General features: G+C 60.5%; 2 protein-coding genes across 2 annotated transcripts; both read right to left on the bottom strand.

Moving 5' to 3' along the window:
- Positions 1-594: 594 nt before the first annotated feature.
- On the bottom strand, positions 595-12,074 carry CCDC124 (coiled-coil domain containing 124). The gene is made up of 5 exons (XM_075723446.1): positions 12,054-12,074; positions 10,467-10,638; positions 3,390-3,576; positions 2,904-3,018; positions 595-2,567 (listed from the first exon to the last, which is right to left on the bottom strand). The coding sequence occupies exons 2-5, from the start codon at positions 10,623-10,625 to the stop codon at positions 2,363-2,365; spliced, it is 666 nt and encodes a 221-aa protein (XP_075579561.1). The 5' UTR covers positions 10,626-10,638; positions 12,054-12,074; the 3' UTR covers positions 595-2,362.
- A 925-nt stretch (positions 12,075-12,999) lies between these two features.
- On the bottom strand, positions 13,000-18,643 carry SLC5A5 (solute carrier family 5 member 5). Its single transcript, XM_075723852.1, is given in 15 exon segments — positions 13,000-13,229; positions 13,343-13,425; positions 14,032-14,111; positions 14,114-14,167; positions 14,257-14,343; positions 14,600-14,670; positions 15,156-15,268; positions 15,397-15,485; positions 15,657-15,786; positions 17,058-17,198; positions 17,316-17,470; positions 17,565-17,632; positions 17,763-17,814; positions 18,135-18,200; positions 18,296-18,643. Coding segments are annotated over 15 exon segments (1,710 nt in total). The 5' UTR covers positions 18,587-18,643.
- Between the last annotated feature and the right edge of the window lie 1,957 nt (positions 18,644-20,600).

The following is a 20,600-nucleotide window of genomic DNA, read 5'->3' as shown; positions in this document are numbered from 1 at the left end:
GCTGAAGAGGAGGAGGAGGAGGAGGAGGGTGGGCTCCGCTGCACAAAGCCAAGGCTGCGCAGGAGCCAAAGGCCTCTGCGCCGTGGGGGGAGCGGGTGAGGGCAGGGAGGGGGGCACCCCCGGTCCCCAGGGATGCGGGGACAGCCCTGGGGCTTGGGGGACACAGGGATGGGGGGCTCGGCTCAGCCCGGGGAGGGGAACACTCACGTGGGCTCCTTATTTCAGCATGGAGGAAGCGCAGGCAGGCGAGGCAGCGGCGGTGGGTTTCAGCAGCGCGTCAGTCGCAGGCGAGGGCAGGGCAGCTGCCTGCAGCCTCCTCCACCGCTGCGGCTGAGCCACGCGCACCCCACAACCTGCTGGGGGGAGGCACGAAGGGGGGTGTCCCCCCCACCCCAAGAGATCCCCGATCCGTGCAGGAACCACGAAACAAACCCCAGCAGGATTTTTAGCAGCCATTTCAGGGGAGGAAAGAGCCCCCCCAACCCCGAGCAAGCCAGGAAAACAGAGCCCTCCACACCAGGCCTTTATTCCTTCAACAAGTTAAGAGGGTTTGGGGTTTTTTTTTTAATTTTTAATTGGCTTCAAACACAACAAACTTCTCACAGAAAGGGGAAACAACCGGGTGCATTCCTCCCTGTCTTTACCGCCTGGCCTTGCACAAGCAGGATCGGGGAGAACGCTGGCAGGGGCCGGCCCAGCTCCTCCAGCTGGTTCTGCAAGCAGGGTGCAGAGAGGGCTGGGGAGAGCCCCAAAATGGCCGCAGGCTTCAGCTTGAGCATGGCCTCCTCAAACCCCTTCACCACCAAAGTGCAAATGCCTCTGCAGCCTCGAGGACTCCTGCAACCCTCCCTGCCTGCTCGCAGGCGATCCTCCGCAGGGGTAGAGGCCACACGCTGCCCGTTACCTGCCTGGGGATGAACCCTGTGTTTGTTTAGCGACATCGGAAGAAACCCCAGCAGGATGCCAAGCCAGCCGTGAGTTTATCTCTGTTTGGCAGCCCCGGATAAACACACAGGTAAAGCACCAACGACAGCGGAGCTGCTGCCTGGTCAAGGGTTTAGACCTTAGGAACAAATTTAACTCCCAAAGGAGACCAGAAGAGACGCGAAAGGGGAGAGGGAAGAGAGGAAAACCCAGGGCGTGCTTGAGGGGAGGGGCAGGACTCCGCCGTGGCTCCGGGGCTAAGCCCTGCCCGGGTGCTGCCGCGGCCCTCCCAAGGGAGCTCACCGATTTCTTTTTGCCTGGGCCAGCGGAGAAACCATGGGGCTCCGGCCAAAGGGCAGCAGAGGCGGCACAGCCGGGTTAGTGCCCTCGGTCCAGCGGCGAGGGAAGCTGCTGAGCTGACAGTCTCACATCCCCTTCCACAGGCCTGCAGGGCACTTTCTTGCCTGAACCTGGGAGCAGGGAAGGGACGAAGCGATGGGAGAAGCAGCAGCTTCCCTTCTTGGGTAGCATGGGGCTGCAGCCCCTCCAGGAACCCTCCTGTCCCACCAGCAGCGTGTGAGGCTCTGGGCGAGGCCACCACAAAGTCACACAGAGAAATCTGGCAGCAGCGTCCTGCGCAGACGAGGCAGGGACCACGCTGCGCTGTGGTATCTCTCCCATTCCCCTTCGAAGATGGAAGGTCATTTTCTCTCTTCCGCACGACAGTGCTGACAGAGCTTCCGCTCCCGTTCTGGTTCCTCCTCCCCATCTAACGCGCCACCAGCCGAGATCAAGAGCAGAGAGGTGGCCGGCAGCAGGCAAGACCAACAGCGATCCCAGTCTGGAATCTCTTCGGGGACATCCCAGCACCGAGGATGACACAAGCAACAGAGGGCAGGCGCCTTCCTCGTGACAATTACAAAACTTCACCCCGCAGAGCACGAGGGTGCGGCGCAGCCACGGTAGAGACAGGGACGAATGCAGTTTTGGCTCAGGACCAGGCTGTGAGCCGGTTAACGCGCAGTGCTAACCAGCGCGGGGGTCCCTACCTTGGCAGGCGGCAGTGCTGACGTTGCACCTCGCAAACGCTGCCCACGCTGACGGTCTGGAAGCGAGTTAGTGGCTTTTTTGTAAGACAAAAACCGCATTCGGAAGCATGAAGGTAGTGTTAGTCTGTCCGGGTCACTCTGCATCAGCTGCCTGTGGAGGGGTGAGGACATGGTGGGGACAGGCCGCCAGTGAAGACAGCGGGACACTGCAGGGTCCCGAGGCAAGCCGTGGCCTCGTGCTTATCTTAAATCCAAGAACAGAGAAAGACAGAAAGTGGGGGCAGGGAAGGGAAACAAAAGGAGAGGAGGTTCCTTGTGTCTCCTGTTTTCATCCAAGCAGAGCCCCGGGGCTCCAGCCCACTGTCCGTGGGGGACGATCAGCTCTAGTTCTACTTTTGGCTGTTGTAAGCTTTGTGCCGCTGGTTCATGGGGTTTTCTGGAGACTTCATCCACTCCTTCTTGAGGAGCTGCTTGAGCTGGGACAGGCGCATGTTGGGGTTCTCTTGCTTCAGGCGTGGCAGATTGACCTCTTCAAAAGCTGTGAAGGCAGCTTTCATCCGGCGCTCAGGGTGCCGGTCCAGATCGTTGGCAACGCTGCCGGGAGGGAATTCAGAGAGAGACGTGCATCAGCAACACCTCCCTGCGGGCACCAGCCACTCGCCCCGTTCTGATCCCCTGTCAGTGCAACCAAGTGCGTACAGAATAACTTGGGTGATAAAGCAAAAACCCCACGATACTTCCCCTACCCACTTCAAATACTCTCCACAGAACAACAGAGCATAGGACATGTCCTGTTCTCGCTGTCGAGATAGAAAATCACGGTCAAAGCGTAAAAAGAAGCCAGCTCTGGGGGAAGGGGCATCTGCAAGAATTTCTCGTAAGGAAAGCGACACCTTCAAAGGAGAGCACCGCTACGATATGGCCACGTACCTGAGGACAGCAATGGCATCTTCAATCGTCCTGGCCTCCACCGATCCTTCCTCCAGCACCCTCCTGTTGATGTTTTCTTCCAAGGGGACCTCCAAATGAGTCTTCTCCTTCTCAACTGCACAGGGAAGCAGGGAAAGGGAGAAACATTAACGTCAAATCCAGCCCATGCAAAACCCTCAGAAGAGGGTTTTCCAAAGCACTCTGAAGAAAGTGCTGAGAAAACGCAGCCAGAGTTCAGTCCCAGTCCTGGGAGAGAAGAGTGCCTGGCTCTGCAGCTCTGTTTCTCCACCTCAAGGTGACGGGTTTGTTTTCCCCCATTTGGGCATTAGACACAGACACAGCAAAGCACGCAGCACAGAACAGCTGAGGGCAGCTCTTGCTTTCCAAACACTTTGTCCTTCAGTGACAGTAGATGAAAAAGGAACAGCCCCCCTTCCTGCTCCAGCCCCCCGCAGCTGTCAGGGCCTTTCTATGGTACCACCAAACCTGTATCTGCGTTCTCCTTTTGCTGCTGGTCTTTTCTGATCGTCTCCTCGATCTGGGCCCTGGTGACTTTGCCCGGAGTGACCTGCTTGGGCGACTTCCCTTTCAGCTTCGAGTCTTCCTCCTCCAGCAGGCGCTGCAGCTCCTTCTTGCGCTCCAGCTGCTCCAGCCGCCGCTTCTCCCTCTCTTCCTGGAAGGGAGAAAAGCCCAGGTCACCTCCACCCTTACGCCTTCATAAGGCGGAGGGATCAAACTATCCCTTACAGGAGCAGGGAAGCCCACTTGAAGAGGAACAGGCACCTCGCTTCTGCGGCTAATGCAGCGCTGACCTCACCTTATCAGGAGAGGCATCGGCTGGTTCCCCCTGACCTCCAGCGAGACAGTGAGAGCCTGACCCATCCCTTCAGAATAATAATTCCCCTGTCCCTGCCCCGTCTGCAACCACACGCTGGCTCCCCGTGATGTCAGTACTGCGAAACACAATCCTGCTGTCGAGAAGGAGCGGGAAGTACCAGCCAGGGCTGCTGACAATCAGATTAAGTTTTCCACTTCAATTTTAATAAGTGGTCGGAGGTTGAAAGTTCAGCAGTTGTTCGAGGCAAGCCAGTCAAGAGGCTGAATTTGTCCTCAGGCCTGGCTCATGCTCTTCCTAAGAGCCAGGGCAGGTGGTTAGACCAAATCCAACAAGCAATGCAGCTCTTGTGGTAATTTTTTAAGTGCTTCACAAGGAGTTTAAGAGCCACTTTGCCCTCCAAGGCCCAGGGAAGAGGGTGACAAGACCACGCAACAGGCCCTTAGGAGCTTTTATCACTTTGGCTTCGAGTTTTTTTTTCCCTCTTCTCCCAAAGCTTGTAAGGTCTGGCAAAAAGAAAGAAAAAACCAAGTCAACATCTCTGTCTGGGGCAGCGTCATATGCTGCAAAGCACTTTGTATTTAGGTTAGTTACATGCACACTTAATTATGGCTCTCATCCATTATTCACAGGGATGGCACGACAAAGCGATCGAGTGGTAACAGAACGGGTTTACTCAAAGGCAGCTGCACAGCAAAACCATCCCAGCAGTAATGCAACCTGCTGTCTTTGTTGGTGTTTAAGGAGTAGGAGCAGAATTATGCACACTGGGGTAGGGCCCACTTCGGAGACAGTAAGCAAGGCTGGGGTTTGAGACTCTATTAAACAAGAAAACCCGTAAGTCGCTCCACGGCTCAAGAGTTTAAAGAAAAACCCATCAAAACACAGAATCAAAACCCACAAATATTGAATCAAAACATGCCCTCGGGCTGCTGCTGCTGCTTCCGTCAAGTGCAGCAAGGACCAGGCCTTTCAACCCAGCTGGGAAGGAAAGAGAAGCCGTGCCTACCTCCACGCCGAGCAGCTGGGGCCAAGGATGGGGAAAAAAAAGCCATTAGAGGGATGAAGCCTTTATTACAACTGGCAGTCTTCAAATTCTTGGTCATTAAGCGCTTAGTGCCAGTGCCTTGAGACACAATGCCCCGGCAACTGGACCGTGCATGATTTCAAAGTACAAACTCATTTAAGACATCGGCTTTCGCTGCCCGCTGCTTTCCTGTCAGGCCTCTCCCTCTTCTAGTAAAGGTTAAGTAAACAAATGTACTCGGTCTCCCAGATTAGGAGGGATTTTGGCCACTCCTAGTACAGGAAGGGTGTCACGAGAGGAGGGGGAAGACTGTCTTATCCCCCTAAAAATTTACTCACAGGGATATACCTGAGCAAGAGCAGCTGCAGGGGCTTTGCCCACCTTCACTCTGCACAGTGCAGGACAGCTCCAGATGGAATCTCCAGCTCGACCACCAGCTTCTGCCCGAGCACCAGGCAGTTTTAAGGAAGAAGGCAGGAGAAACCCCAAAACTGGAGAGATTAACATGCCAAAACAGGAGGGCCACAAAAATCACCAAAGGTCCAGCAGCCAGAGAGAGTAAGCCATTTAATGAGATGTAAAGCCCACGCAAGAGAAGCAGCACTGCGTATTCAGGATACTGGGATCGTGCCTAGAACACGGGCTAGTGCAAAGAAACTGTCCCTGACTGCTCGTCCCGTCTCTGAAGCTCGGGGGTGACTGAACAAGGTAACCCAGAGAAGGTGCTGGCACGGCGAGCACCTCAGCAAGGCTGCAGGCGTGGCTGTGGCTTGAATAATTCAGGAGACAGATAAGGAGTGGATACACAAGTACTAATGACCTAAAGGAAGGGAGCAAGACATTTCAGAACAGAAATGTTATTTACAGTTAGAGAAGATCCTTTTTCTTTACCCCTGCTTCTTACAGAAAGGGAACTGTCCTACAAGGCAGCTAGCTCAGCAGCCTGTCTCATGCCACACAGCCCCAGCTGGGATGACGACACGTCTGACAGAGCAGAAATTCAAGGATAATTCTCTGCTGCCGTGAGCTCCTTTCAAACAAAACTCTCCAAAGAGGACGTATCCACTTAGCGAAGGGGAAACAGGGGCACAAGCAGGGTGCAGCACCTTCCTCCTGCACTGCATGCCGCAGGGGACCTCCAGTTACTCCTCTCCCCCAGCTGCTGGGTTAAGCTACTCCCTGCTCTCTGGCATTTACAATTGAGTTTCTATTTGCGGAAAGTAAATAAGCTGGCACTGTTACTAATTTGTCACAAGACCCGCAAAATCTACATGCTCAGGTTTCCCCAGCGGCCCGTCACGTCCAGGTCTGCTCTGCACCTTCTGCGGTGCTCAAAAGCGGCAGCAGCTCCGAGACGCCTGCTCGCTGATCCCGAAGCTGCCATTTTTGACGACTTTTCTTCGGCTGGGCCAAACCAAACTAATCCTTTATGAATCAGCTTAAATGTCCTGATGAACAGAGAGGCTTGGATTTGTCGAAGTGAAACGTACCGCAAAGCTATTAGAGAACTAAAAAGGAAATGAATAATTTTCTCCCTCAACATTGCTGCACGTCGCAGGGCACTGGGAGGAGCAGGGTGTGAGGTTTCTTTAGCTGGACGCTCCTGTTCGCCAGGATTCGTGCGTTAAAATGTGAGTTTCCAGCCTTGCAAAGAACAGCCTGAGCAAGGACCAATTCATTAGCTTTCAGAACAGCTTCCCACCTGCTAGACAGGAGAACAAGGTCCCACGCACATGGCTTTGAGAGCAGGCAGTCAATTGAAGCAGCAGCGCTCCCCCAATCAAACTCTTAGCGTGAGGCCCTGAGGAAGGCTGGAGAGCGTGCCACCAGCCTGGCGAAGCACGCCGCTTCTCGCACGGCAGAAGGGCAAAGCGATGCAAAAAAAAAAATGACGCAGTCAGAAAGCGAACGGAGCATAACCGACCCGGAGCGTGTCTAAGCGCTCGCTGGGCTATCTGAGGTACACTGGAGCTTTGAGATGGGATCAAACACACCCTTTCCTTTGCCCACCGGCAGTCAAAGCAAGCACCAAAGGGATACCGGAGCCTGAGAAAGTTGGTTCTGGGGTCTGAATGCCAGCCTGGCGTCATCAGGTGTCGCTCCACTACATCTGTCTCCTGCATTGCTCATTCAAGCCATCAGATTTCAATATTGTGTGCCCGGTACCACGCAGATGTCCTCCAAAGAGGGAAGAACAGTCATTTGACCTGTCTCGCATTTTATCTGAATAAGAACTGGTGCTCACAGCTGAGTAATTCTGCACTGAATCAGAGGAGGGGCGGGAGAGAAAGTCACCACTCGCCTGCCTGCGGTACCACTGCAGCTGGGACCTGCCGGTACACGAGCCTGCCAGCCCACACCCCGTGACCAAGGCTAACGGGAACGAGAAAGGCATAAAACTTGCACCAAAAGAGTCACTGCTCCCTCGTGCACTCTCTGCGCTCTTCTAGCACAAGCATTCGCCCAGCATTTAACTTGAATCTTTCCCCAGATCCTTTGTACACGAGTACAAAGTGTCTCCTCGCTCCCATATCATCCGCACGCCCTCCCTTCGCCGTTCCCACTGAGGGCACTGAGCGAAGTCACGGGAAAGACCTCCACAGGACGGTGCTGCCGACACCGTGGCACGCCGGGCAGAGAGAAAGGTGCCAAGGGGCTTTGAGCTGCTGCTGAACAACAAGGAGGAACTGCCCTCCTGGCATACAGGCACTCAGCAAACAGAGCCCACACAAAATACAGCCTGAATGGGGAGAAGGGCTTGTCCTCCCTCAGCCAGACAGCCCCAGCGAGAGTTTGGGAAGGAGATTGGGAATTTGGCTGCGTCCTTCCAGCGGGCACCTCGGCTCCAGCAGCAGTCCCAGCCAGCGAGACCTTCCTGCGCGTACCCACAGGGCACAAAGTGGCTAAACCCAAGGTCACCAGAGAGACAAAGGTCTGACTCCCACTGCGAGACCTCTGCCCTTGGCAGATACTCCACCGGTCCTTTCTTCCCGTAACGCTCCAGCCAAATTAATGGTTTGTCACCCTTCCAAGCCTGCCCGCAGCTTCACCTAGGACGCACACGCAGCCGTGGCCGTTCCACTTTAGCTAATTGCACAGAGAAAACCACACTGTGATCACGCTGATGAGGAGTGCCATGCTCTGCGCTGCAGTCTAACCTTGCGTAGGAAGGGACGGAAAGGACGAAAACACCTGAATGTTAAAAGAAAAGCAGTTACCGAGGTAAAACTGAGTCTTCCAGCAAGAAGGATGTCAATTTTGTGCTTTCCAGCCAGAGCTCTCCAGGGAAGGTAACAAGCTGTGACTTGTGCTGAAGCGCCAGAGGAGGAATACACACATCGCAGGCTGGCGATATTAGCTCAGATGTTCCTTTATGCATCACAGAGCCACCAAACGAGTGTCACCCTCTGTTAGCAGAGATCAGCTCCGAAGGTTGCTCTCAGAGCAGGGGGGAGGCAGCATCTAAAGAAACCCTGAAACGCAGCACAAGCAAACAACGGGACAGTTGCCTGGTGGCAGTGAACCTGACAAAAGCAGGCACTGCATTTTGAACATTAAGCTTCCCTACGCCCAAGTATTAACGCTGATGTGCATCGCTGCCCCATCAGCGAGACCTCCAGACTGCCAGGCAGAGCCACCAAGCCCCGGAACAGAAACAGAGCTCTGCACTCTCACTTATTTCACTGAGGCTCCGGTGGTCATCTGCGGCAGGGAAGGGATTAAAAGGGGTGCGTAGGGTTTGGTCTCGGCACGTCCCAAAGGCTTTCGGCCGCTCCTGCCTGCTAGCAGCGCAGGAATTCAGAGGTGCGTGCAGCTGCGGCACCGTTAATGTGTTACTGCCATCGCCCAGAGAGCTGGGGAAGAGCTGGAAGAGCTGCGGAGCGCTGACTGCAAGGTGCTGAGAGCATCCTCCTACACACACATCGCCAATCCCCTCCTCCGGGTGCTGTAGCCGAGAGCAACGCGAGTCCCTCCTGCAGCATATGGCCGTGGCCGGCAGCGCTATTTCCATGCCAGCACCACCCGCGGAACAGCTACATCTCCGGGGAAGGTTGACTCCTGCGAACGGTTTGGTTTCTGTCCTCTCTAGGGTGAGGATGGAAAGTCATTTACAATCTGAGTCACACATCTCTTCCCTGCCGGGCTGCGGCGAAACACAGGCAGCTTCTTCCGTTCTCCGTGGGGATATTCCAGCCTGATGGCACTGGAGAAGCAGCTGAGGAAGGTTTCACCGATTTATTTTCCCCCAGCAACCCACTCGTTCCTGTCTGTTGGCCATTGGCTCACCTACGCAAAGCCCCAGCCTTTGCTTAGCTTGCGGCAGCGGCTGCGCGAGGCTCCCGCAGCAGGAAGAGCCCCACACGGGTACGGTTAGGCTCGGAGTCCTTCTGGCAGAACAGCTCCCCACCTGAGCGGAGACTTTTGCTGCTGTGAGCTGCAAGGTCCCCAGGGGAGCTTGTGGGAAGCAAACGCACTAAAACACAGCATTCGGGTGAAATTTGGACCTGGAGACCACGGCTGTGCTGCTGCAGGGAGAGGGGATGGCTGAGGTGCCGAGGGGAAACCGCCTTGCTGCTTTCTCTAAAACCCAGTCTGAGGCTCCGGGATGGAGCCTGGTTTTCCAGTTAGCAATTCCAGCTGACAACACAGCTCCCCTCTCCAGCCTCTGCAGGAGGCTGTTTTGGAAGCCCAGTCAAATAGGTCACTGTTGGCCAAGTCTTAAGTAAAGCAATAATAAGTCCTTGTTCCAGGAAGTAATTAGGCAGCATTACAGGACTGCGTTGGGGAACAGCACACAGGACTGCTAATTCCAAACGTCAAGACACATATTAGGGGTGAACTCATGCAGATGTACGCAGCACGCAGCTATCAAGGTCACGGGGATGTGCTGGCTTCCTGCCTGCCTGGCCAGTGTGCTCGAGTGCCAACACACAAAGTTCAGTAAGCATCAAATTCACAGAGCAGCACAAACCCAGTAACCCCATAAATCCCATTTATGCCATTAACAGAAACCCTGTCTGGTTAGCAGGAGGGTAAATAAATCATTTCAGAAGAGGCAGCTAAGTTATCACTGACAATCGTTTCTAGAAAAATCCACAAAACCAGAAGGTAGATTTGTTTAACGCTGATGCAGGCAACATTAAAAACCGAATAACCCAGAAATGAGCACTGAAGTGCTCTGTTTATTGAACACCGAGGCAAACGGGCACCCAGGGCGGAGCAAGAGTGAAGTGGAGAGCATTTTTTGAGACACACATGTCCTGATGTGTAGCACACCAAGTTGGGAAGAAAAAAAAAAAAACCTTTGCAACCCTTACCCCTGCTGATTTCTTTTTCCTTCTACAAAAATCAAAGAAAAGCTAACGAAGGAAAAGAAGCTAAAGAACTGCTTGGGCAAAAATCAAGCCCTGCAGCAGAGTCCCTGATCTTTTACTTAATTCAATTTTAAATGATTCCAACAATCAAGCTTTTACTGCCTCCCTCGGGAAGCCAGCTCTAAGATCCACCAGATTTCTGAATTACACATCAAAGCTTACACTTACTCCCACACTCGGCTTCTTTTAGCTCCCAGAGAAGCCACTAGTTCCAGCTCTTCTGCCTAAAACTAAGCGCAGGAAAATGTGTGGAGACACAGCTACAGCCGGGGGACAGAGGAGGAGAAGCAACCCTCGCAACCCTAGCTACCTGACTAGCCATTCACCTTCCTTTGTTCCTTCCTCATCACGTGTTTGTCTTCATCCTTCCAGTAGGCATCTTCCAGCTCCTGCTGACGTTTGGCATCGGCTGCTGCCTTTGCCTCAGCTTTCCTTGCGCGGGCAGCAGCCGACTTGGTATTTTCACCTTGGAACTTCTTGGGCATCACTCAAGGTGCTCTGCGGAGAAGAAAAGAGGTTCAGATCCTTGCCCTGGATCTCGGCTTCACTGTTACCCCAGGAAGCAGGAACAGCTGGAGCTCACACCTTGAAAACCCCCTTTTCTTATTGACTCATACTATTTCGAGATCCTGGGCAGAACAGATCTAACAATCTCCCAGCTCACCCAGGAGGAACTCTGCTTGCTCTGCTCCAGATCCTCAGCAGGGGAAAAGTCCCTCACGCCTATTTATTGCACTGCAACAACACGACAAATCAGGTTGCTGGGTTCCTGGTATGGAGTCAAAAGCACCACTGCCCTGTAAGCCCAAACACTCTCTGCTGCCAAGTCAAAACGAAGCTGGGTGCTTTCGTTCTGTACTGGCAGGCTCCAAGGGGAATTTCCTGCTGCCAGCAGAGCAGAATGAAGCAGCACAAACGCTGTATCACGCCCTCTGACTGCCTGTACAGAAACGCAGCCCCGTGGCCCCATTTAACTTGGATAAATGGCCACGCAGACGGGCCGTATTCATTTCCCCTAGATTGTCAGGGTAGGAAATGTCCTAAAAGCCAGGAACAACAGAAGCCTCAAAATTAACTAAGCGCTAAGAAATGGCCTTCTCCTCAGCACGTTGCCCATGCAGACACCACTTTCTGGATCTTAAATCTTTACTTTTAATGGCAGATAACTATTTGCTAAACAAGACACCACAGAAAAGGGTGGATGTTTAGGGCTGGCTGCTCGAGTCCCAGCCTTTTCAAACCCTGGGCTGGATTAAATCCCTTCTCCTCTCCGGTACGTGCTCTGACCCTTCTTGAACAGCAAGACCTGGGCCGGGCCCCGGCAGTGGGACAGCGCAGCAAGGCGTGGGAGGGCGAGGGACGCCTCCCCCACCCCAGAGGCTGCTCCTACAGCCCTGAGGGCCCAGCCCCGCTCCTCCCGCACCCACAGCCTGCCCACCCCGAGCTGCCCGACCCAAGGGCCGGCTGTCACCTGCCCAGGGCGGACCCCTGCTCCGTGCCAGCGTGCCCAGCACCCTACCCCGCCTTGGGGCCCTACAGAGCCCCCCCGGCCCTCCTCTCCCACGACAGAGCCCCCCCAGCTGCCCTACCCCGTTTGCTCAGGAAAGGGACAGCTTTCCCCCTCCACCCCCTCCCCAAATCCCCGGCCTCTCCCCTCCCGCACCCCCCAAGCCCTCCCCTCTCCCCTCAGCCCCTCTCCTCGCCCCCCACCAGCCCTCCCGCCCCCTGCCCCTCCCCGGACCCAGGCCTGCCCCCCCCAGCCCTTCCCCCTCCCCTCAGTTACCCCCAGACCTCCCCGCCCCGTCCCCCCCAGCCCTTCCCCTCTCCCCCGGTTCCCCTCCGCACCCCCGGCCCGTTCCCCTCCCCTCAGGCCGGGCCCGAGGCCTGGAGCCGCCGCCCGGGCCCGCTCCTACCCGGTCCCCGCCGCTCCGGCCGTCGCGCACGTTGCGCGTCACCGGTGCGCGCGGTCGCGGCGGGAGGCGCCGGCGGCTCGTCAGGGCGAGCATCCCGTCGCCGCCATCTTTGCTAAGGGCACGGTCCGCTGCGCCCGGGCCACGGCGCCAGGCCCGGCGGTGGGGAGCGGCGGACCGGACAGCAACCCGCGCCCGGGGGCAGCTCCCGCAGCGCGGCGGGCAGGATGGCGGCGGGCTGGATGGCGGAGAGCAGGCGGAGAGCCCGCATTCCGCCCGCCACCGCTGCCTCCTCTGCCCGGCACAAAGATGGCGGCGCCCGCCCGAGATGGCGGCGCGGCCGAGCGGCGGCTGTGGGCGGGGTCAGTTGCACCTGGGTGGGCGGGGCTTGGCAGGGTGTGGTCCATTGTTAGCCGGGTTGGGTGGGGCTTAACAGGGCAGGGCCCATTGTTACCTGGTGGGCGTGGCTCAGCAGGGTGAGGCCCATTGTTATCCGGGTGGGGCGGGGCTGATCAGGGCTGGGGTGTCGCCTTATGGGTGGGGCTTGGCAGGGCGTGGCCCATTGTCACCTGGGCGGAGCCGGGTTTAACAGGGCGGGGCCCGTTGTAACCTGGGTGAGGCTCAGCAGGGCGGGGCCCATTGTTATCTGGGTGGGGGGGGAGCTTAGCAGGGTGGGGCCCACTGTCACCTGGGTGGGCGGGGTTTACCAGGGCAGCGCCCGCCCCAGGGTGGGACCTCCCCCCCTCCCCCCAGCACCCATCCCCATGTCCCCCCCCCCAGCTGCGTGCAGCGACCCCCCCCCGCAGCCCCCCAAGGACAGGCTCCTCCCAGGACAGCTCCTCCTTTATTGGGGTCGCTGGGACAGGGACGTGCACCCCCCCCATCCCCCCATCCCATTGCGGCCGCAGCCGGGCCACCCGCGTTGTTCCCCCCCCCCACCTCCGGCACCCTACACGTGGGTCTCCTGCAGCAGCAGGTCCGTGGTGGTGCCGGGATCAGGGGGGTCCCGGGGGGGGCCGCCCTCCCTGTCCAGCCTTGCCGGCAGTGCCTGGGGGGCTTCTGCCCTGCCCGGGGGCTCTTTCCCCAGGGTTTTGGCACCCGCGGGGGACACCGAGGATGTCTGCTTCGTGATGTCCCACCACAGCACACCCGGGGGCAGCCGCATCCGCTTGGTTGGCCCTGCCGGAAAGGGAGGTGCCATGGGGAGGGGCTGGGGGGGGGCACGACACCCTGGTGCTGGGTCACGGCCCCGCCCGGCCCCCAGCCTCACCTGGCAGGGAGCTGAGCAGGACCCCCCGCCAGCACCGTGCTGAGGGTCCCCAGCGCCCCGTAGTACAGGTAGGAGATGGCGTAGAAGTCACCCACGATGGCCGGCCTGCGAGGGGAGGGGGGGCAGGGACCGGCAGAGACAGCCGTGTGACGTCACAAGGAACAGGGAAAGTGGTGTGATGTCACAAGGAAGAAGGAAGGTGCTATGACATCACAAGTAACAAGGAAAGCAGTGTGATGTCACAAGGAATAAGGGAAGTGCTGTGACATCATAAGGAACAAAGAAAGCAGCGTGACATCACAAGGAACAAAGAAAGTGGTGTGACATCACAAGGAACACAGAAAGCTGTGTGACATCATAAGGAACAAGGAAAGCAGTGTGATGTCACAAGGAACAAGGAAAGCGGTGTAATGTTACAAGGAATAGGGGAAGTGCTGTGACATCACAAGGAACAAGGAAAGCGGTGTGACATCACAGTGAACAAAGCAAGTGGTGTGATGTCACAAGGAACAAGGAAAGCAGTGTGACATCACAGTGAACAAAAGTGAGTGGTGGTGATGTCACAGACAAGCCACCCACGCCCCCACACCCCCCCAAGGCGCCGTCCCCCCGCCCCGCCTGGGCCGTCCCCCCTCACCGTGCCGGGGCCGGGGGGCTCCTCGCAGCAGGGCAGGGGGCCCAGCAGGATGGTGCGGTTGGCGCCGGCGGTGCGGTTGTAGAGCGGGCAGAGGGCCCCGGAGGGCGGGCAGCACCCCCATGGCGGCGGCGCTGGGGGGGTAGAGGGGTGCCCCCCCACGGCCACCCAGAAGGAGAGGGCGAAGCCGGTGCCCAGGCCCCCCAGCACGCCCTGCAGCAGAGGAGAGGGGTCCGCACAGCCTGGGGGTGCAGGCTGCGGCGGGACCCCCGGGGCCCCCCCTACCCCCCCGGGGGACTCACGGCTGTGCCACACATCGGCAGGAACATGCCCAGGACGAAGGCTCCCAGCAGCGGGCCGCTGATCACCCCCATGACGGTGAAGGAGCCCTGCAAGGGGGACGGAGAGCTCTGTCCCACCGCCCCAGTGTGGGGGCTCAGGGGGCTCGGAGGAGGAGGAGGAGGGTGCTTGGCTCTGCCCCAGACCCCCCGGCTGCTGCAGCCCAGCCGGCTCGAGGGCTCTCCAGCAGCCAGCGGTGTGTGGCTGGGTCCTGCTCCGCCAGGCAGAGCTGGCGGGCAAGGGGTGGGGGGGCAGCGGGGCCAGCTCAGCCCCGTGCCGGATCCGGCCCTGCGCACCGGGGCTCACCTGCAGCACGCCACCGCCCAGCAGCGAGGCCAGAGCTGCCACCATGATGCAGGAGGTGCCGTAGATGAACGCTGCGGGGGAGACAGGAAAGACTCAGCGGCATGGCACGGCATGGCATGGTGCACTGCAGCATGGCACGGCAAGGCACAGCACGGCACGGTGCAGTGCAGCACAGCATGGCGTGGCACAGGACGAGGGAGCATGGCATGGCACAGCACTGCACCATGCAGTGCGCCATGGCACGGCACAAAATAGTGCTGTGTGGCACAGGATGGGGTAGCATGGCACAGCATGGCACGGCATGGCATGGCATGGCACAGGATGGCACAGTGCAGTGCAGCGTGGCACGCACGGCACAGCGTGGCGCAGGATGGCACGGTGCAGTGCAGCACGGCACGGCACGGCGTGGCGCAGGATGGCACGGTGCAGTGCAGCATGGCACGGCACGGCACGGCATGGTGCAGGATGGCACGGTGCAGTGCAGCGTCGCACGGCGTGGCGCAGGATGGCACGGTGCAGTGCAGCATGGCACGGCACGGCCCCTGTCCCCACTCACACAGCCCCTTGGAGATGAGGGTCAGCCTCCGCGGTGACAGTGTGGGCAGCCTGGGCTTGACGAGGTCCTCGACGGTGACGGCCGCCATGGCGTTGATGCTGGTGGAGGCTGTGCTGGGGCGGGGGCAGGCGGCAACGCTCAGCCTCGACGCTGACAGCCTGCGGGGTGGGGGGGGGGGCCAAAACCCCCTTCTGCGGGAATGTTTGGGGTCCCCTTGGGGCGAGGGGTGCCCCGTCCTCACCTGAGGGTCCCGCTGTAGGCGCAAGCCAAGAACAGCCCTGGCACCCCTGGGAACGTCTCGAAGATGTCAAGGACCAGGTAGGGCATGTACTGCAGGGGGAGGCGGCTGCATCGGGGAGGGGGCAGGACCCCGGGGGACCCCAGCCCCCACAGAGGGGCTGAGACAGGACCCAGGGGTCCGGCCCCTCCGACCTTCTCGCCCTTCCACCTCGCTGCCCTCAATTTGGTGCCTGAGAGGGCAGAGCCGGCGGGGGCCGGTACCTGGTCCGGGGCTGAGATGTAGCCGGCGAGGAGGGGATCGCAGTCCTTGTACAGCGCAAACATCACAAGGCCACAGGCCACCGCGCTGGAGACGATGCAGAAGAGCCCCACTTGATTCACCAGCAGCGCCCTGCAAGCACAGGGCGGGAGCACAGCCGGCTGAGCAGGGGTGCAAGGTCCGTGCAAGGGTGTGGGGTCCGTGCAAGAGTGCAGGGGTGCAAGGTCGAGGCAGGGCTGCAGGGTCCGTGCAAGGATGCAGGGTCCATACAAGGGTGCAGGGGCCATGCAAGGGTGCAGGGGCCATGCAAAGGTGCAGGGGCCATACAAGCATGCAGGGGCCATACAAGCATGCAGGGGCCATGCAGAGGTGCAGGGTCTGCGCAGGGGTGCAAGGGCCATGTAAGAGTGCAGGGTTCATGCAGGGTCTGCGCAGAGGTGCAGGGTCTGTGCAGCAGTGCAGGATCTGTGCAAGGTCCGTGCAGCGGTGCTGGGTCTGTGCAGAGGTGCAGGGTCTGTGCAGGGGTGCAAGGTCCAGACAGGGCTGCAGGGTCCATGCAAGGGTCCGCACAAGAGTGCCGGGTCTGTGGAGGGTCCGTGCAAGGGTGCAGGGTCTGTGCAAGGGTGCAAGGGCCACGTAAGAGTGCAGAGTTCATGCAGGGTCTGTGCAAAGTCCGTGCAGGGGTGCAGGGTCTGTGCAGGGGTGCAAGGTCCAGACAGGGCTGCAGGGTCCGTGCAAGGGTCCGCACAAGAGTGCAGGGCCCGTGTAGGGTCCGTGCAAGGGTGCAGGGTCCATGCAAGAGTGCAGGGGCCACACAAGCATGCAGGGGCCATGCAGAGGTGCAGGGTCTGTGCAGGGGTGCAAGGGCCACGTAAGAGTGCAGGGTTCATGCAGGGTCTGTGCAGGGGTGCAGGGGTCTGTGCAGGGGTGCAGGGTCTGCGCAGGGGTGCAAGGTCCAGACAGGGCTGCAGGGTCTGTGCAAGGGTCCACACAAGAGTGCAAGGTCTGTGTAGGGTCTGTGCAAGGGTGCAGGGTGCACACAAGCATGCAGGGGCCATGCAAAGGTGCAGTGTCTGTGCAGGAGTGCAAGGGCCATGTAAGAGTGCAGGGTTCATGCAGGGTCTGTGCAGCAGTGCAGGGTCTGTGCAAGGTTCGTGCAGCGGTGCAGGATCTGTGCAAGGTCCGTGCAGGGGTGCCGGGACCACGGAGGGGTGCAGGGTCTGTGCGAGGGTGCAGGGACCAGCCTGTGGTGCAGGCACCGGGCTCCCCGGGGGGGACAGGCTGGCGTGCAGCCACCCCCCCCGCCCAGGGCAGCCCCTCGTCCCCGTGCACCATCCCATGCCCCCGTGCACCATCCATGCGGAGCGCGATCCAGACGATCCCCGCGGCCCCCGTGGACTCACATCCTGGCCTCCCTCTCGGTCCTGCAGGCCACGTAGCGCTGGACCTGCGCCTGGTTGACGCCGTACATGGAGAGCCAGACCAGCGTGCCGCCCAGCAGGAAGGTCCAGACCGTGTACCGGCTCCGCGGATCCGGGTTGAAGCTGGGCACGGTGGCACGCCACCGGGGCAGACGGGTGAGCCCGGGGCGGGCACCGGCCCCCCCAGCGCCCCGGGGCGGGGGGAGCGGGCTCAGCACGCAGCGGGGTAGAGGGACTCACTCGATGAAGTTCACCCTGGAGCCTTTAGCAGCGATGCCTAGCACCCTGGTGGGACCCCCCACCAGCAACACCCCCCGGATGATGATGGCGATGAAGCCGGAGAGCATCACGAAGACCTGGAAGACATCCGTCCAGATGACAGCCTTCATCCCGCCCTGCAGCAGAGCAAGCCGTGGGTGAGCGCTGGGGACCCCCAGGGACCCCCAGGGACCCCCAGGGACCCCCAGGACCCCCTGCTCCTGCACTCACTATGGTGGTGTAGAAGGTGCAGATGACTCCGGTGGAGAGCAGGGATGCCCAGATGTCCAGACCGGTCACTGAAGGAGACGGGAAGGTGCTGAGCAGAGCCCCAGGGTGCAAACGACGCCTGGGGTGGGACAGGGCTGAGACGTCCCCGCTACAGGGATGGGGACACGACGGGGAGCAGCCCCCCCCTCCCCACCGCACCTTGGTTGAGGATCAGGGCAGGGGCGTAGATGACGATCCCCGTGTACAGCATCTGCGGGAAAAGGGGGGTCAGCGCCCCGTCCCACCAGCACCGCAGGCACCGGGCAGGTGACGGCTGTGCCGGCGGGGATGGGGACGAAGCGTGACGGTGCCGCTAAAGCATGGCATGCAGGCGCTGGGAAAACACTGGGGTTTTCATTCAAAACAGGGCTCCCGCTGGGCATTATTTGCTTTGAGCTGTGGAAAACATGAGCACGGGAACGAGGATGCTTCCCAGGGGTTCAGGGCAGCATCGGCACGGCCGGATCCGAGCCCTGGCTGGGTGCCACGTCCCCGCCGTCCCCACCCGACCCGTGCACCGCGGACACGCACCGTGGCCACCACATACTGCAGGGTCCCGCACAGCCGGACGCTCCTGCTGAACCGCCGCTCCAGATACTAGGGACAAGGGACAAGGGAGCGTGTCGGGGCTGTCCCGGCATCGGGGCACCCCGGGAGCTGCTCCGGGGCAGGATGCATCCCCCTGTGCCCACCTCGTAGGTGCTGGTGAGCCCCAGGCGGTAGAAGACAGGGAGGAAGAACTGGGCGGTGAGCAGTGTGTTGAGCAGCTGTCCCAAGCACATCCAGAGGAACTTGGCTCCGTACCGGTACGCCTCCGCCGGCACCCCCAGCACCTGGACGGCCGACATGAAGCTGGCTGAGAGCGAGAGCCCCACAGGCAGAGCCGACATCCGTCGTCCCCCCATGAAAAAATCCTCTGAGGTCTTCTGGCCACCTTTGGCGAGGCCGTGGAAGAGCCCGATGCCGGTGGATATCAGCAGCATCAGCCCGAAGACCCCGTAGTCCCAGAGGCTGAAGGTGAGCTGCTCCGGCACCCACACCTCCAGGCTCCCCGGCGGGGGCCAGCGTGGCGGCTGCGGTGGGGGAAGCCCCCGGGCCGGCACCTGCGGGCGGACAGGGATGTGACACGGGGACGCGGCACGCACGGCTAGGGCAGGGCACGGCAGCACCGGTGCATCCGAGCGTGGCGAAACTGGAGGGGGAGAAAACTCCGTGCAATTATTGACTGACGTTTGGCACGCAGCAGAAAGGACTGAGCATGGAGCAGAGAACGTGGCTGCCTCCCCATCCTGTCCTGTCCTGTCCCTTCGTGTCCCGTCCTGTCCCCGTCCCGGGGAAGGTCTGTGCCGAGCATTCGGCTGCAAAGGGCAAAGCCCAAGCTGCAAGAGGGACGGCCTGAGCTCAGCAAGGAAATTGTCCCGAATACCTCCTGGTTTGGAGCCTGCAGGGAGAGGAGAGCGGCAACACCCCGTCCGGCTGCTCCAGAGCACACCGGGCACCGGCTCTGTGGCTCCTGGGAAGCGTCAGCACCCGAAGGATGTGGCCAGGAGGGAGCAATCCCCCCCAGCCAGCACAAACAGGGAGCAGCAGAGCCGCTGCTGGAGCTGAATTTATCTCCAGCCAAAGGGGACAAAACAAACCAAAGCTAAACCCTTACCCAGAAAAAAGCAGCTCTATTGCAGGCAGCTGCCTGCAGACCGGCAAGGACCCGGTGCTGAGGCGGGGAGGAGGAGCGCGGGGCAGCAGATGGGGGGCTGCCCGGGGGTCCCTGGGGATGCGGGGAGCCCGTCGGATCGGAGGCGGCGGCTGCGACGTCCTCAGCGGGCGTTGAGGCGTCGGCGGGGCGAGTGGGACTGCGGCGAGGGGCCGGCTGTGCCTCGAGCTCCTCCAGCCTGCGGGGCGGGCGCCGGCGGGAGGCAGGTTCAGGGCGTCGGGGAGGGACCCTGGGTGGGAAGGATGGAGCCGTCGGGGGCTAAATCCATAACCCCTTCCCTCCCGCACGCCCCGACACCGGCTAACCCTGGCGCAGCGCTCCGTACCCCAGCGGGCAGCACGGCGAGCGCGGGAGCCGGCCGCTGGCGCTGGGGAGCGCAGGGATGGCGGGGTGGCTCCGACCACTGGGATACGTGGCACCCGGGCGTGGGGCCGGCCCGGCTTCCTCATTTCCCAGCACAAACACTGCTTTGTCTCACTGGGCCCTTGGACAGGTTTGTCCCACGAACATTTCCTCCCCCTGCCCTGAACCCTGGGTGTGAGCCTGGGCTCGAGACTGGAGAAGAGCCCCAACGTGGGGACGGAGCCGCTGCGGGGGCAACCGCCCCCTCCGAGGCATCACCGTGGGGCAGAGGAGGGTCCCTGGTCCCTGGGGTCTTGCTCCAGCCCAGGTGGCCTTGTCCCCAACACCCATTCCCAGGGACAGGGCTGGGCAGGACCCCCTTCCCCGCCTCGCCCCCGCTTTTGCCTCCTCGCCAAGCTGGTTAGAGCAGCAAAAAGAGGAAAAACAACGAGCGGTGGCTGCTGGGCCCGGCCACATCCGCCGGCGGGTGCGTGCGACGCTGCACGGCACCAGGGCCAGGCATGCACCCAGCCCCACGGCAGCCCCGGCAGCACCCTGGGGCTGGGCTGGCCGGGGCAGGACGGGGGCGAAGGGGCTGAGCCCGTCCCGGCGGGGCCGTGAGTGGGGTGGGGAGGGTCCCAGCAATGGGGTGCAGGGGGGGTAGGGGTGTGCGGGCAGCACCCAGCGCCTCGCCCCGTGCAGCGGGGTGGGGCAGGACGGGGGCTGCGATGCTCTGGCTGAGCGTCGCCCATCCCGGCGGTGCCCATGGCACCGGGAGGCGGCAGGACCAGCGAGGTGGCCAGGTCCATCGGGGAGCCCAGTGCGGTGCCCAGCACCAAGCAGGGTGCCCGGGGCTCCCTGCCCCTTCACCCCTGGGCTGCTCCCTGCACCCTGGGGTGGCTCCTTTCTGCCCCCCGCCCCGTACCCCCTCCCTCGTCAGG

Source organism: Pelecanus crispus, chromosome 20 (genome assembly GCF_030463565.1).
Source record: "Pelecanus crispus isolate bPelCri1 chromosome 20, bPelCri1.pri, whole genome shotgun sequence".
Lineage (NCBI taxonomy): Eukaryota > Metazoa > Chordata > Aves > Pelecaniformes > Pelecanidae > Pelecanus > Pelecanus crispus.
This window is presented reverse-complemented; position numbering and strand designations above follow the sequence as displayed.